The following is a 17367-nucleotide window of genomic DNA, read 5'->3' as shown; positions in this document are numbered from 1 at the left end:
CGTTTTTTTCTTCTTCTTTACACAGCCCCTTTCAGGGCATAATTTCCTTGCTGCATTTCCCTCTTTTTCTTCCTCCCGTTTCTATATGCCCAGAGAGGTCACTAGAAAAGTCACTATTAGGAGTCAGCTTGGCTTAGTGGCTAAGCCACTGGATAAGGAATTCTGGGCTCTATTCCCAGTCCAGCTGTGGGCCTGCCACAAGACCTGGGCACCTCCTCTCAGTTCCCTCTATCTTCATTTCCCTTCTTTCTTCCCAGACATGCACATCTGGTTCCTTCATTTTGCTTGAAACCTCATCTAGGCATAGGCTGTTCTTAATGAGGCTGCACACAGGGCAGGTCAGTACAATGGCAGCTTGGATGTGGGTTTTAGGTATTCTTACGATATAAATGATAATGATCTAAAACCCATCTGTGCAAAAGTAATGTTTTGAAGGAAGAAGTTTCACTAGTTTCACTCCACAAATGTAGGACTGGGGACGTGTAGGGGGGGAACGTAGGAGGTCCTGGCAGTCTTTGAGAAATGGGGAAATCTGAAGCAATGACTGCTCTACAGATGAGGCCTCGAAGAACAGTTCTCTCTTAAATCTGGAAAAAAGCATCTTTCCATTTCCCTGGTTTTATGCTTCTTTCTTCTAGAAGACGATGCCTTTTTTCTATTTTATTAATACCTCTGGCCTCCTCCCTTCTTTCTGCCTGCAGGTCATACTCATCTTGCCTTATGCTTACACCTTTCCTAACACCTACTTCTATGTCTTTGTGGTCTGCTTTCTCCAGTTCCTCCATTTAACTCTCTTAGATGCCTCCACACCCCCATCATCTCCACACATTGTGCACATGCATTAATGGGAGAGAAAGCAAAAACAAGAGCCCACCCATTACAGCTCTTTCCACAATGCCCGGAAGGATCTGTGCTTGAGGCGTGTTTTAAAGATCATTGTAAATCATGAAACAGCAAGGTGGAGTGAGGGGAAATTGGAAATAGCCCTCATCATATGAATGTATAATGCAAGAACACGGGCCCTTGCTGCAGTTTAATCCTGTCAACAGTTACTAGATCAAGTTCCTTGAACAAAAAATCATTATAATGACTAACCATTTTGTATTTATAGAGAAGTAGCATCAGAAGACAAACAGTTCAAGCAGTGCTCTTGTGCTAGATGTTCTTTGCTTTTTCCTGTATGTGGTCTTTTATTCCAGCATTAATTGTGGTTATAAGTCATTCCCAACCTGCTTTGGAATGAGTGTACACAGACTTCGTGCTGTTGAAAACACAGGACATTTACACATACAAGATACAAAGCATTCAGCAGCTCCAGGGGTAAGAATACCACGTATTGGGAATCAAACGCACAGAAGATTTTAAAAGTAATTATCATTAAAATATTTCTCTGCCTGTTGCCACAAATGGCTACAGCTACTTTTGCACCATGCAGAGGACACAGGATTGGGCAAAGTGGTCACTGACAGGTATCTTTGGGAGGCACTTGTGCCAGGAAAGCTTTTGTTTTCACAAAGGACGAGATCTGGAGATAAGAGTTTTGCTAAGACCGAGTGATGAACAGGATGGGGAAGGAACGTGGGCACCTTACCCTTGTCTGTGACCATCCAGGCCAGAACGGATATGGCCAAAAAAGCTTGAAAGGGAGAAGAATGGCTTATATTTCTATTTTTGTTGTGTTGGAATACATCAGCCACACCTCATGAGGGGGAATGTTATTTGAACCACCAGGGGTGCAGATTCCTCTGAGAGCCAGGGAACGCACAGCCCTGGCAGGCAGGCTAGATGCCAGGCTGGGACAAAGCGACCTTCTCACAGCCTTCCTACATTTCTGTCAGCTCTGGCAAAGGTGGGGATAAAAAAATAATAATAATAAAAAAAAGCTTGTTAAATCTCATACAGCTTTTAGATCAAATTTTTATTCTGTTTCACTTTGGAAGCTCAGCACTTCAAAGCTGAGACTGCAAATCTCCCAGGGAAGGTTCCTGTGTTTAATAAGCCGTTTTGACTGGAATTTAAAGAGAAAGTAAAGATTTCTGTTGGCCTAACAATAGAAAATGTGGCCCAGACCTGTAACTCCATATCTGACCAGACAAAAATGTGTACGCTGTTTAAAACTGGAGATTTCTCAGAAACATTGGCATTAGAATAGCTCTGTTTCCCCTGAAGTCAATAGCAAACAGTCTCATCACCTCTAATGGAAATACCTGTGACTAATTTTATTTGGAAAGAAGGTGCTGGAAGATGGTGCCAGGCCACCAACATAACAAGCCTGTAATTAATATAGTGGCTCAGCTACTGGGCAACATAGCTTCCAGTTTTCTCTTTTCAACCATCCCACCATAAAATCAATCCTTGAAGTGCTTCATATCCTAAGAGCATGCTGAATGCTGACAAGCAGAGAAGCACAGAGCAACTAAAGTACCATTAACATGAGCAATGCTTATAATTAGCTTATAATAGCCTGGAGCCATGATTCATGTGATTCAGACTTTCTTGAATAACCTGGGCAAAATTCTGGTTGATCCTGAGGACCTTGTCAAGGTTCCCCAGTGTCTTGCCCCCAAGGCCTTCAAGCATGAAACTGCACATCACCCTATTAGCTGCACCAGAAGTCCTGGGAACAGGGGATCATGCCTTTCTACCACCAGTGCAGCGAGACATGTACTTGTACCACTTCCCTTGGTGTCCACACTTTCCATCCTCGGGCACACAGGTACACAAATAAATACTGCATCAAGGCAGTGAATGTCTCCAGAGAATTTCACTAAATGAGAAATGAAATCTACCCCCAGCACAGACAGGTCTTGTTTTCTTTAAGTTTTGGGTTTCTTCCTTTAACACAAACATGATCCACCATCTGCCCAAATTCAAACCTAGTGTAGACTTTCAAAAACCACTCCTATCTCACTGTGGTACTCAAATGGCCGTCTGTCCTTTACAATCTTTTCTTGTCAATGTCTCTATTCACCAAATTTTCCCTCACAGTTAAATTGCCGTATTTGAAAGTTAAAGAAGTGAACAGCTCTGACTCAAGAAAGCAATAGTCCTCACATTTCTGCCGGCATGGATAGGAACATATAAGCCCTTCACAGGCTGGAAGGTCCACTGCAAAATTTTCCAAAATCCACCTGTTTTGATTAGTATGGTTTGCATGCAGCAGGCCAAACAGTAAAATATAGGGGTTTAATTTCCACTTTGACTTCAGCACTTTTCCATTAACTGTCCCATTTCCTGATTTGTCTACATCAAAGTTAGCAAAATGAAAACACTTCTGGAAATCTGCAAGTCAGTACATAAAACAGCTGAGGTTGATAAGTTTGCTAAGATGAGAAGGACTAGTTGCAGTTTTCAAAGGACTGGACAGTATACATGCTTATTTTTACAGCAAACTCATCAGTTATCCCAGGATTTCAAGACTCCTCATTAAAAAACCCCAGTTTTTGTAAAATTTTCCAGTAGGTATTACTGCTAGTGCTGGTGAGAAAATAAGTTTTTCCCACCTTGGAACATAATGAGGGCAATGATTCAAAGACAGAAAAATGTGCCGCAATAGCTGAATTTAAATCCAGACTCTCACAGCTCCCGTGAAGCATCATGGTCTCCTCACAAGGGAAGGAAACAAAGTACATCAGCTGAAACCAAGTCCTGCCAGAAATGTCAGACAATAGGGCAGAATCAGCCTAAAAGACAAGTCAGTCTTAGCTCTTATGTTGTTCTGCAGCAGCATTCAAAAAAAGAAATGTTCTGAGTTAAATGCAGTTCCTTAGTCTAAAGACAGGCAAAATTCTCTATTGAAAGCTCATATCTTGTGTGGTTTCAGCTTTTTTCCTTGTCAAAGACCAGTCCTGTTTCAACAAAAATTTGGATAAAAACCTTCAGACAATTAGCTACATGTATTAACAGATAAAAATCTCACTTTCATTAGGACATCTGAGATAGAGAAATAAGTAGTGGTTGTGGTTATAGATTAACTTTGTAGTAGACCTGAGCTACTATTTACCCCGAGGCATCAGTTTGATCCTGATCTCTGGATTCCAAGTCTGGCATCAAAATAAATATTTTGGACAGTGGAATTTACTTCCATGTAGTTCAGAATTTTTCTTTCCCTTCCTTTGTAACGTGTCATTATCAAAAGCAAGCAAACCAAGAGGATATGATCTAAACGTCCCTTAAATTTGAGTAACGCCTTGTCATGAAGTTAAGCGCAGTATAAAATGGTATAAGTAGAATCAGAATCTAGCAAAAGATGCAAAAGCAGAAAAACTACCAACTCAAGACATCTTTCATAGTTTGGGGTTGGGTTTTGTTTTTTTTTCTATATTGGAGACTTGAGAACATTAAGGTGCTAAGACAACATCAGCATTCTGTTGGGGCAGCAATTCTTTCCCCATGTGTCGTTTGCACAGTGCCTTGAACAAGGGACTTCCAGTCTCAGCTGGAGTCTCTAGTCATTAAAGCAATGGCAGTGCTAACAGTTGTGTACCACCCTCTAAGTTAAGAAATGTATGTGCTCCAAAGGGCTTATAGTCCAAGTGAAGGATGCACAGCATGGGAGGAAACAATTCTTATTTTTACCATTTACAGAAGGAAGACCAAGGTCCAGAAATTTGAACAAGGTCGCACATGGCCAAGAACTGAATCAAGTTTTCCTCGGTCCCCATCTAACACTTCAAATAGAGGGCCACCTTCTCTCTCAAGGACAGAATCACGAGCATCATGAGCATGCCTTTGATGCATTGACAAACCACCTGCCATCAGATAGTTATTTCATAAAAACATTGCTCCTCTCATAAAAGTGAGTTTCCTGATTAAATAATAGGATTAAATCATATCTTAGCTTGCATTGAATAATGCCCATATGAAATGTACAGCTCATATCCTTTAAAAAACATGGAGCTGAACTTCAAAGTACTGGGACTGGGTGATTCAGTAACAAAAGGACAATTGCAGGACAATTGTTTCTGCAATGTCAGATAAGCTTTAATATAAATAAAAATATAGAATAAATATTTCCACTACTTACCAACACACTGATTGTTTTCATCCAACTGGTAACCAAATCGACACATCAAAGGTCTTGTAACAGTAGGGTAGTTAGGAATGGGGCCTGGTGCTGGGGGTGGTGGATAAATATTTGAATAAGGGTTCAGATATGGTGATCGATACACTGGGTTTGTTCGGGGTACACATAAATAGCCACCATTCTGGTTGACACACACCATATCTCCTCTGCAGGCCTCAGGAATAGTCCGACATTCATCAATATCTGGAAAGAAATTGCAAAAGTTAAATGAGTGATTGCTTCTGAATGGAACCTATCAAAAAATACTTAACATTTTTCTTAGATTTTCCTAAAAAAAATTATACTCTCTTTGAACGGAAAAGCTAATCCTTCCTTGTTGAGCCTTATTTTGAAGTTAGATCATACCAAACCAGGAAACATCCCATATATTCAACATTACCCTGTGTTCTACTTCTTTTGCTTCACTATTAGAGGGTGGAGGGAGAGGGGAAGCCTGCTTTGCTATTCCATAAATGTTCAGTTTAAACACTGATTTACACATGGCTACAGCATGCTACCGCCTGTTCCTCTGAGAGGGTCTGTCCAAACCACAACATGCAGATCGGGATTTCAAACACTGGTGGTTTGGTTTGCCCAGCTGTGAAACTTGGATCCTGATTTGGAACTCCTAAGCTCCCTCCCACAGAAAAAGTTAGGGATGTTCAGATCTGGGGATGCAGTTCAGGCCTCTTTCTTGCTCTGATTGAGATCATCGCCAAATTAAATTGAAAAAGGTACAAATAGTTTGGCTAAACTGAGGACTTGCCTGGCTCTTGGGACACAGCAGCAACAACAGAGCAAGCAATCTGTTGCTGTTTTTTTCCCTTGTTGTTTGAGTGACTTTAATGCATGCAGAAGGTGCTGCCCTGAGGATTGAGTGCCATTGATAAAAACATGCTATAGGGCAAAGGGTGTGTTTCCCTATATCACCTCAACAATTTACTTGGGGTTTCTACGTGGAGCTGTGGTAGACTTTATCTGAGCCTCCAGGTGGAGGCTGCCAACAAAGACTGTAAATACTGAATTTGAAGGAGGAAGAGGAGAGTGAACAACCCTTGTCATTTGGCAACTAGACCAAGCTCCCTTCAAAATGCATCGTTGCTATTTGAGAAACACTGACAGCCCATTAGTATCTCAACGGTGTCAAAGACTGGAGTAAACTCATGTTCATACAGACACACACACACTTATATATATATATATTTATATTTTTGTATATACATACATACAAACACACATATGTGTCACACAGCAAGAACTTTTCAAGTAAAACATACTAACAACAGCACAATGTTAACTCAGTAAAGTCAGGATTTCTGAACCCCAATTGAAACGTACTGGTTTAATTAAAGTCCTACCTAAGCATTGCCCAGAGGCACGGTCCAGGTCAAACCCATTAGTGCATTGTTGCTAAAATGAGAAAACAAAGGACAGTCAGTGACTGTGAAAGGAGAGGGTTGCAGAGTCAAATGCTCATCTGGATTATTCTGCTTAGTACAGTTGTCCAGCAGTTTCCAGCACACCGAACCAAAGCCCCTTCCCCAGAGGGCAGCCAGCAAGGCACAGACCTGGGGCCTCAGCACAAGGGCAGCCCCTTAGCTCAGAGGCAGGCCCCGCCGTAACCTGCGATGGGCTCCACATCGTCTGTTCAAAGAGAACTTAGTCGTGTGTTTTGGGGTCTTTTTGCCAGAGCTGGGGTGGGGGGGCTCATTTTGCCGGGGCGGGGGGGATGCTCAGTTAAAAGGCACTAGCTAACCTTTCTAACAGGCTCTAGAACTCCACGGACGGTCTGTTTGGTACATCTGCTTCAACATGTCAGCCATCCGACTGAACTTAAGCCACAGTTAAAACATAACAAGCTTAATGAAAGTAAGGCTTTTCATTTACACCAAGCCTTTTGGTTTTTGGAGCATAAACCTTTAGATGACACATCCTAGGCCTGCAAGGTTACTGGGGGCCTTGTTCCTTCCCACCCTGTGGCGCTGGTCTTTGTCAGGGCTGCCACCTTGAGTCCTAGGCACCTCCTCAGTAACCCGCAGCACTTCCAGAGCTGTGAGGGTCCTGGCGGTGATCGAGTCAAAGCCCACTAAAACCGTTCCTTGCTCCTCCCTAGTTTTTTGGGTGGGCCTCCAGCTTTTTAGCCGTGGGTCAAACAGCTGACACAAGCATGGGATCCCGCCAGTAAATAGGTTATACCGAGGAACGCAAGCAAGAGAGATCCAGAACAGGAACCACTGAGGTAGCCAGAGGGACAGAGTGCGCTCAAGGTACTTTCCTTTTTTGTTATAGCTAAATGACGAAGACACTTATTTTTGGACTTTGTGGAAGAAATCAGCGGAAGAGTAAAGTACTTGGGTTCATGCTTGGAAAGGTAGTAGGTTGTAGATAGGAGGCAATGGGTTAGAGGAGTAAGCCAGTGGAAGTGGCCATGGCAGGAACAAGGGAGGGGACACAAAGTGAAACAGATGGTACTGTTTGGAATGCACCTGCCACTTGCACAGATGAATGCACAACACCACTGCTAGAAGTGTCAAACAAGTATGAAGGAATTCTGCTTTCATTTATTTTGGCATTCTGAGATGTTTTGGTATCATGTTGTGGAAAGCCAATATATTCTGATGGAAGAATGTACAATCAGCCATGTATTTTAATGAATGTACGTACTCTAGCTTTTATTCTCTTGTCTGTGCTGTGGTGTATACAGTACACCTGGGTTAGCAGGAAAAGTTAAGGTAGTTTTGAACAAAATTACTTTCTTTTGGACAGTAAATGATGATTCAGAAGCATATATGAAACTACTGTAGAACTGGTTTCAACAACTTTCTAGAACTTTGTTCTAGGAATTAACTGCTATCATCTTGGTTTCAAGTTGCTTTTTGCTTAGACAGCAACAATTGATTTAAGGTAAAAGATGTTCATAAAAATCACAATGGAAACAATATTTTTAAAATTATAAAAACAAAACCTTGAAGTCAGTTCTCCAGGGGCATGAAAACCATTTCCCATACAGATCTGATGTTCACAAAAATATCAATGTGTGCTATGTGCAGGAAATTTTCAATGTAGTAGAAAAAAACCAAGTACACTTCAGAGACTTTTGGCAAAAGTATTTAGAAACACAGCTTTGGACACTGAGTATATCTGGATTATCAACTAGGAATCCAAACTTAACATGCCTTTGGGAACTGTTTTTCCTAATTTAAAGTCCAAGAACACAAAGAACTAATGCTTCTGCTATTTCAAGAACTGGACTGATTTACTTCCATACACCCTCAAAAGTCCTGCCTCTTGAACAAAAATGATTTCAGGCATAAATTAAAATGTAAACTAGGATGCAGTCATTCAGGATCACAGTCCAAAAATTAAACAGTCTTAAGACAAAATTCTGCTATACACAGAAAACTACTATTTATACGAGTAAGTTTTTCAAGCATGGATGTTCCCCACCACAGAAATGAGCTGTCCCTGCTCTCATGGGATGGCTTTTCTTATTTCCTCTCCCAGAAGTGTTCAGCTCAGAGGCAGAACCAGATTTTCAGTGAGGTCCAGGTTTCTACAGGGATATTTTGCTGAGCTGGCAAGGATGAGCCAATAAGTTCAGTCCATGTTCAACTCCAGAATCCTGCTGGCTCCAGGTTCTCCCCTCTAAACCCTTAGACCACACAGCTTCCTTTTCATGTAAACCCCAGACCACAGAGCTTCCTATTCACCTGCTAGCCAGTTAAGTCTCATGCCATATAGCACTTCAGCACAAACCAGTACATAGATCTCTGCGTGCACCTCTCACCTGTGCTTTTCCAGGGCTTGAAAGGCAGACGGCCAGTGTGAAAGCAGTCAGTATCCTGTAATGTGCACAGAAAATAGGCTGAAGATATTCTGATATCCAGACTCATTATATAGAATTCAATACACATGGACAAATTAATATCTAGTGACACTTCAGTGTATTCCACAGTTTTGCTAACATTAATTTGGCCTCTGGAGGAGGAATAATACAACTGTGGGCCAGATTCATATCTCAGGGTCACTCATTTTACTGTGGTTTTATGCAACTGGGATGGGAATCAGACGTATGTGTCTGTTAACTAATCTATTTTTTATGACACCCCACACAGCAGCTCTTTAATGAACAAGTGTGCAATGTTCAATGAAGCATTTTTGCCCCTCTCTGACACCTTCCTTTTGAGACTATAAAAGGTTTTGTTTCACATTATGCACATTTTACAGATGGGTAAACCAGAGCATAGGCCCTGCCTGAGCTCGCAGTGCGATGCATTGGCAGGGCTGCAGACATGTCATGCAGGAGGTCCTGAATCCAAGCCAGTTGCTCTAACCGCTAAACCGCATTTCATCCCCAGGAGATTATATTTGAGATTAATCCATTTTCTTAGGGCCAGATTCTGTCCCTTTACTCAATCTTGAGTAATACGTTGCTCTGCAAGTAGACACACTGTGCCAGGTCATCAGCTACTAGAAGTTACTACCTTCAATGGAGCCTTCCCCAGTTATATCATCTTAGCATCTAGTGGGACCTACTGGGTCTCTTCACTGCAACTGAAAGAAGAGGATCCCTTGCTAACAGAGCTCTACAGCTGTTTTTGGAACTCCTTACCTGGAGCGTAAAAATTCTGATCAACCAAGCTCCCACACCCAAGTATTTACTAGCAGACAGAAAACCAGGAAAGAACAGTAAGAAATTATTGTTTTCTGTGTACTATGGATTTCAGTGTTTTACCACTGCCTTATATAAAACGTCTTCTCAATACAATTAGACCCACATCTTGCTTATCTTGGATTCTAGTTCTGAATGGCAATTGTATACAATATGTTCCCACAAAACCCGTACAGGAAGCAAGGGATATTTTAGGTAGCTTTAGTTCTGCTACCCAAGCAAGCTGCCAATTTTCTCTCTTAGAGCTGTCTTTGATTTCCAGTGCAAACTGAGCTGCTGAACAAGACCTACAAATGCATCAGACAAAACCACACACGAACAGTGACCGATACATTTGAACAAATTTGTTTGAAATGAGGCAATAGACAAGAGCTCTGAAAAGTAAACATAAACCCTGAAATGGTTGTTCATAGTGCTGCAGAGACAGACCGTGCTTGTTGGCAGCTTTTAAGTGAGAAGGAAAGGCAAATTGGGTGCAGACTTTTCCTTAGAGTTGGATGCAAGGCATCCAAAGTACGAGGTTATCCATTTAGGCTTGCACTTCATTTATTGATTCCTCAAATCTTTTTGAAGAGATTTTAGAGCATGCACTGGTATAAAGACTGCATACTCGCTTTACATATAGCAAGAACAGCACCAGAAGGAAATACAACAGGTTGCAGCTGAATGTTAACATACCTAGTAACTGGGCTGTGCTCTGCACTATTGCAGAGCAGTGCACGCTAACAAAACCCGCTATAAAACTGGTCAGACAAAACTCAGATGTTTTTAGACAGTCTTTAGTTTCTGTTGTTACAAGATGATGTATTCTTTCCTCTTGGTGTGTGTGTGGGGGTGACCTTACTGCCTCATATGTGTTCTGCCTGCAACCACCTTCTCCACTTGCTTATTACTTTAAGATCTCATATGCCCTCAAGAATTATTAACAGGCGTGCAGCTCAACCTATCAACACTATATGCAGCTGGTCACAGTAGCTTGCCCAGCAGGCAAAATATTTTAACTAGTAATTAACTTCTGCATAGTAACTAATTAGCTTCAAATCAATTACTGTAGCCAGTGGGATCTTTTGCTGTCACAGTTCAGCACTCCTGCAGATGCTGGGGTTCCTAAAGCACAGCGTATAAGCACAGATCAAGAAGGAACTTGTCAGAGACAGCACAGCTTTAGAACAGACAGATCATCTTTCCCCACCTCTGACCACTGAGATCCCATCTCTTTACAAATGGCTTCAGCAAGTGGATTGGCATACTGAATCCCTGCCACAGATATTTTCCACAAGTAGGTTTCCCTTCAGTAAGTAAAGAAATTTCATGCATACCACTTACCTTTTTAATCCTTGCATGTCCAAAACCGTTGGGGAAAGGTGGAAAAAAACCAGAGTCTGTGCTGATGAATAACTAGAAAGCTTTTCCAAACATTACCCTCTGCTAGCACTTCAGTTCCTCAGTCATTTATAGTCCAAAGAATGAAATAGCAAGTAATGGAGAAGATCGGGAGCCGTCTGTACCTCCTCAGACACTGGAGAGAATACAGAGAAAGCACCTGGTTTTGCTTAGTTCTCTTCTGTAATTCAGCATTAAACCAATTGGAGGAGGAATGTTAAAAATGAACACTTCATTTTCTAAGTATGTTAAACAATGCAAATGGGGGCCTCAGCCTGGGACAGCTGGTTTAGATTACAAAGCTCACCAACTGGCTAGACTCCTCACAACAACCTCGAGGAGCCTGCCAGGATAAAACACTAACAGCTTGAAGGAAAGTCTCTCCCGCTGCAAACTTCACAGTTAAAAGTGCCTCAGAGCAGAGAGCACCGTTATTGGACAGAAAGCCTTATCAAGGGACTGGAAAAGGGAAGGGATTGTTTTTCTTGTTCTGAGAACAAAAAAAAAAAAAAAAAAAAAAAAGTCAGGCTTTTTGGAGGCCCTCTAGCTGGTGTCTCGGACGATGAATATGCAACACTCGCTGCTTTGTGCCAATGGCATACTGATGAAAGGTCTGACCCTCTGGGAGGTGAATAACTTGAATTCATGATGATTGCCGCTACAGGAACTATATTGCTTGGGGATTATTTGAAAACAGGAATAAACAAATTAAACGTTCAAAGGAAAACAAATGGCTAGTCTACAAACACTGGCCCTTTTTAAGCTGACCCATACTTACGGGAGCTGTTTGTGAAACTAAATATTTCTCAGAAAAGACATATCTTGCAGATCTCCAGTTATGACTGAAGAGGAAGGAAATAAAGTACTTTTTCAGGTGTTTTGCAGCTTTGCCGCAGGCAGAGCTTTAGTAGGTCAAGCAGAACATTTATGAGATGTGAGAGCTAAGCAATCAGATGCTGCAAAGATTATGCTGGATCCAAAGATGAACACTGAAATTAAATATAGACATAGACATTAAATGACTACTTTGAATTTCTGTTGAATCTTCCATTTGAGAAAACCCTTTATTCCTAAGGAACGTGAAATGTCCAACAAGATAAAAATCTATCATATAGCTCCCTGTAACAGATTGAGAGGCAGAGAAACAGAGTTGTTACAATAGATATCCATAAAACTGGCCTCTAAGTATGGATACCCAGCTTGAGATACAAAGCTTGAGCTACCTCAGGACTAGTGAGCACCCACAAGTCCTATCCGTGCCAATGGGAAATGAAAGGATCTGTACCTCGCTAACTGGCTGTAATTGTCCAAATTTCTTTTAAAAAATGATGGCACCAGATGCTCAGTGCCATTTCTGACACTGTCTCTTGGTGAGTTGCTTACATCACCTGCATTGCATGGAAAATTAAACACTCCTCTAGAATTATTCAAACATTGTCAATACAGTTGCAGATAAACAAAACCCAGTTAACATTTTAAATAGACTTCCCAAAAGCTTAACGAAAGCTCACACAAGGGACTTTTGAAGAAGCTTGCTGGGTATGTTGCGAGAGGAAAGTTTTGTCATGGGTCAGAAAACTGGCAACAGAGAGAAAGCAAAGACTGGGCAAATTTTCATTGTGGCAAAAGGTTAACAGTGAGCATTCTCATTACTCTGTAAAGTTCAGTGTTTCTCAGTACACTCAATGGTCTGGAGAACTAGCAAGTCTAAAAGTAGCAGTGCTTATGGTGTGTTAGGTGTGTGAAGATCTACTATGAGAAACAGCTCTACATCAAAGCAGATGCTCCGACCACCCATTTGTGTGGATGAAGAGCTTGCTTCATGCACTTGTTGATACTTCGTTTGCTAATCCACTTAATTTTCCTCGCCATCACATAGTAAAAATCATTGTACGCATGCCCAGATCACCATACAACTGCAGCACTGGTCTGCTCCCGAAGAATTGCTTCAGACTAAAGAGTTCTGGTTCATCAGCCAACTGGCAGAGGTGCTCCAGTGCTGGAGACAGGAGGTGAATCCAGACCTGACCACCTAAGGGGCTCCCTTAAGAAGGAATACTGTACAAATGTTTTGATTTCTCCTGTCTCCATCTGACAGCTGGAGTGGATAAAAAACCAGAGTATAAAAAGTGTACCAAACCACAGCTTGGGCTAGTTTACAGTGTGGTGACTTTTTTTCCTAAATAAAAGGATTTGATGTTATGGCTAAGTGGAATTTCTGCAGTACCTTTCTGTAACTACCATTAGCCACAAAATAATGAGGTGCAGCCACACCCTTCTCGCAACTCTCTTTGATATGAAGAGTTGCATAAAGGAAGAGGTTTGTGGTACATAAACCCCCTTTTGTTCACCCTATAAAACCATGAATCATTCATCACCATGTGCTGACACCTTCATCATTTATGCTCAGGATGGTGGCTAAACTTCAGATCTAGCAGCACTATCACTTCAACGGTCTCAACTATCCCCCTATGTTATAAAATCTACTACTTTGTTCAGATTACCTTGATATGTTTTTTGTCTTCATGAGGAGGTGCAGAGCAGTTCTCAGCATAAAATGGGGCCCTGTTAAGTAACTGAACATGTTCCTGAAAGTTTGCTTTGTGCATAGCTAGGGTTGAAACTATATCTCTAATTACATTTAAGACTTGGATTTCAAAAATCATGTAATATATAATCATAACGGGCACATACACTATGTTGTGTAACCTTAACTCTACCCTTCCTGGATGAGATGTCCAAATGCATGAATCCCACCATGCTCCTGCAGATAATGCACAACACTGGGTTAACAGGGACCCTTAACACTACAGAACATAATCTAATGGCTTCTGAATGCTAAGACAAAAGCTGTACAAAAGTCAGGAAACTCAGTAAGTTAACTACACTCAACATTCCTGGACAAAAAATCTGCCTTACAAAAACAAGTCCTTATCTACTAACTTTTACAACACTTCATCTCCTTTTTTAATTCTAATATTACACTTACAGTTCTCCAGAACTACATCTGTCAAACACCCTTCTTTGATGTTCTTGCCATTTTTTAAAGCTCACCCTTTCTGAACTGAAGTTCTCAAGGACTTCATCAAACTGCAGGAGCAGAGTCAAATCACACATATCTGTGTGGTGGTAGGTGTGCAAGACCAAAGTCATTCTAAGTGCCAAGTCTTAGACATCTTTTATACAGCCATACAGACTTGAATTCACTAAAGGAACTTGCCAGGAGGCGACACTTTAAGGCCCTATATGCCCAAGCTTTAGATGCTTAGAGCATCCATTTTGCTCCTACCAAACCTTACAGAATCAAAATTTCTACCAGCAAAACTGGTGAAACACATAGAGCACAACTGCTGGGCATTTGCAGATACACTTGCATTTTAATAGCACCTAAGCTCCATGAGGTTCACAAATTGGCCTTTTGCCTGACTGTGGAGATTGATCTAAGTGTTCTTGGAGACTGCCAAATAAGCAAGCTTTTGATATTGTTACATGTTGATATAACACACGACAGACAGTGATTTGCAATAGACACATCTGACCCTACTGCCACATGAATAGATTTAAACACATGGGAAACTTGGTCTCAAACACCAATTCTGCCTGAAAAAAAAGAGTAGGACTTGTTTCTTCCACCTCCCAGGAAAGAACTTAATTGCAAATTCTTGGCATTTGGGGAGGGCTTCCTCGCCTTTTTCAAAGATGGACTACTTCACACAGCAGCTGAAGTCTGCTTCATTCAGTGTCTGAATTGTTATGGCCATCTCATAACATGATCGATGCAATAACCTGTTCCAGATGGCTCAGGCCAGAAGCTTCAGCAGCACAGTCCCACGTGTATTTTCCTTTCCTAGCCAAACATAACACAAGCAAGAATTAACAGTGAAAATTAACATATGTAATTGTAAAAACATCACTAGTGCTAACTAAAATGTACTCGGCATGTAGAGTCTCCAAGATATCATGTGTTGATCTGCAGCTCACACTATTGTTTTTAGGAAGGAGAAAGTATAACAGTTCCTGTTGTGCCTGAGTCCCCTGGGGCTCAATTGCCTCAGCATGGCACAGTTACCACCAAAAAAGAGCTAATACAGCATCTGTCCCTTCCTTCCTGTATGGGGATGTCACTTATCTAAAGCATGCATTCCTTTGGGATGGCAACACCACCGACAGTACCACTGCTTTCCAGGAACAGTAAGCAGAGCGCCATTGTAATGTTGTAGCAGATGGTCTCAGAGGACCCTACCAGACGGACCACACAATTAAAAGTTCTTGGTTTTCTTTATCTAACTCTACATTTTATAGTCGTTACTATCTTTAAAGGTCTGTGGTCACTCAGATACTAGTTTCTAACAGCACAATTTCTTTTAGGAAAGAAGTTATCAGTTGAAAACCCAGGCACCACTGGGTCCATTCTGAAATGTCACAACACTAAGCATGGACCAGCATCTGACTCCACTTTATTGTCTTGAAATCATTAATCAACCTATTAAATGAAGAATAGTAGAATAGAATCTAGCAGGTACATACCAAACAGCTTAAACTTATGCTCAATGAACTGCGTCTGCTGTAAGACAAAATTATTTCAGGTATATTACCTTTAGTGAGATCCAGATTGGTAGTCATGATCACCTCTTTAGCTGCAGCATCTTCTAGGAAGGCCACCTGAGGCAAAAAAAGAGTAATATTCTTGCAAGAATGCTTCAGCATGGTTCAGGGTTTCTTTTTTTCTCCAACAAAGGTAAGGTAAGGTAAGAAAACAAATGAAAAGCTTTTTATAACTTACCCAGCAAAAGTACAGAACCTTTCTCAGGAGTATTGGTGCATGGGACAACTCTCAGCAGGTCCCTTCCTATTACTATGAATTTCCAACAGTGTACAACATTCTTGATTTTTCAATCCGTAAACGCATCTGGCATTTATGCTTTTAAAACTATTTTCCCATAAGAAGTGCATAAAACATCATGCTATATCTAAAGACAAAAGATCTTGAGAGGTCACACCTTCCCCTTGAGTTAATGTGAGTATCCAAGATGATGATGCCCCAGCCACCATTAATACTTACACTTTTTCCCCCTGTTGAATCTCACCCTTGAGCATAGCTCTGGTAACTGCAATTCACATTTTGCCTGAAACTGGACAGATACTTCAGTTTGGTTTTGTTTATTTTAGAAGACTGACATGTACATAAGCTAGGCTGCCACCTTTTCTCCTCTGCTTTTTTGTGGTTGAAAACAATGCTCTTTAATCCTGCGACAAGATGTTTATCAGCTTCCTTGAATAACAAATGTAAATCCTTTATGGCCAATTTCAGCTAAGAATTACTTTCCATAAATAAAGACCTTAAATTCTTAATACTTCTGGACCAAGACTAAAGTCCGCTTCGCTATTTGAGCAAACCAACATTCAGTCTTCACGAGTACCTGGGATACGTAAACTGTTGGTCTCCAACTACAACCAGACAGAAGTATCTACTAAAACCTCCCCTAGAACTATTCCGGATGGATTTATTTTATGCTTAAATGCCTCAAGACCGCAGTGTGTTTTGCAGTTTCGCAACTTCTTTACTAACCTGCGCACCACACCGTACATGCTGGGCACATCCATAGCACAACAGCACCAAGCCGCACGTTACAGCAGCTGGCTGGAGACAGTAGTTCACCCTTCCAGGACAACCTGGCAGTGTTCCCCATCTGCTGGGGCATGTGTACTAGGAAAACATCAGACCCACCCATGCTTCCTCCTGTCCCAGGTACTTTATTTCCATCACGTGGAATTTACATTTTGGCCAAGGCTTTGGTTTTTTTCCCCCAGATTCAGTTGAGCATCCTTTCTCCCTTCTGTTTTTCCTTTTTTTTTTTTTTTTTTCCTTTTTTTCCTTTTTGATATTTCCTTCAGTCTGCTTATGCAATTCACTTTGTTTTTATCCAAAGCAACCAAAAGAATACTCTTTGTACCATCAAGAATATTCTGCATTTTCCATCAAACACTTCAGGTTTTGAGCAAGCCCAAACAAGTCTGTGAAAATGCCATCTCTCAACAGGGATGTTTGGATGTTCACAAGTATGTGCACTGTTTTTGTAAGGGCACCTGCCAGAACCCTGCTGATGAATCCAGAGCAGAAAAATACTTGACATCAGCCCGCTCTTCCAGAGCTTCTTTCTTTCCAAGTGGTGAAAAACATTCCCTTTTAAAACATGCTTCACTCTTATAGGTGCACATATAAGCAAAGGCTTCTGGTTTCTTCTTC

At 41.3% G+C, this 17367-nt stretch overlaps 1 protein-coding gene across 5 annotated transcripts in view; it reads right to left on the bottom strand.

Moving 5' to 3' along the window:
- Positions 1-17367, bottom strand: part of FBLN5 (fibulin 5) — a 60822-nt gene that overhangs the window by 39178 nt on the left and 4277 nt on the right. Inside the window, exons 2-8 of one of the 5 annotated variants that reach the window (XM_037393774.1) lie at positions 15716-15782; positions 14907-14967; positions 11899-11962; positions 11064-11256; positions 8853-8907; positions 6424-6475; positions 5027-5269 (exon numbers count right to left, since the gene is read on the bottom strand). In XM_037393774.1, coding sequence (XP_037249671.1) covers positions 5027-5269; positions 6424-6475; positions 8853-8907; positions 11064-11080 — 367 coding nt within the window. In that variant the 5' untranslated portion in view covers positions 11081-11256; positions 11899-11962; positions 14907-14967; positions 15716-15782. Of the gene's footprint in view, positions 1-5026; positions 5270-6423; positions 6476-8852; positions 8908-11063; positions 11257-11898; positions 12105-14906; positions 14968-15715; positions 15783-17367 lie in introns of those variants that run through there. The other 4 variants (XM_037393772.1, XM_037393777.1, XM_037393775.1 and 1 more) reach the window with 4 other exon arrangements.

This window comes from Falco rusticolus, chromosome 7, assembly GCF_015220075.1.
Source record: "Falco rusticolus isolate bFalRus1 chromosome 7, bFalRus1.pri, whole genome shotgun sequence".
NCBI lineage: Eukaryota > Metazoa > Chordata > Aves > Falconiformes > Falconidae > Falco > Falco rusticolus.
The sequence above is the reverse complement of the archived record's forward strand: the minus strand, read 5'-3'. Positions and strand labels throughout refer to the sequence as shown.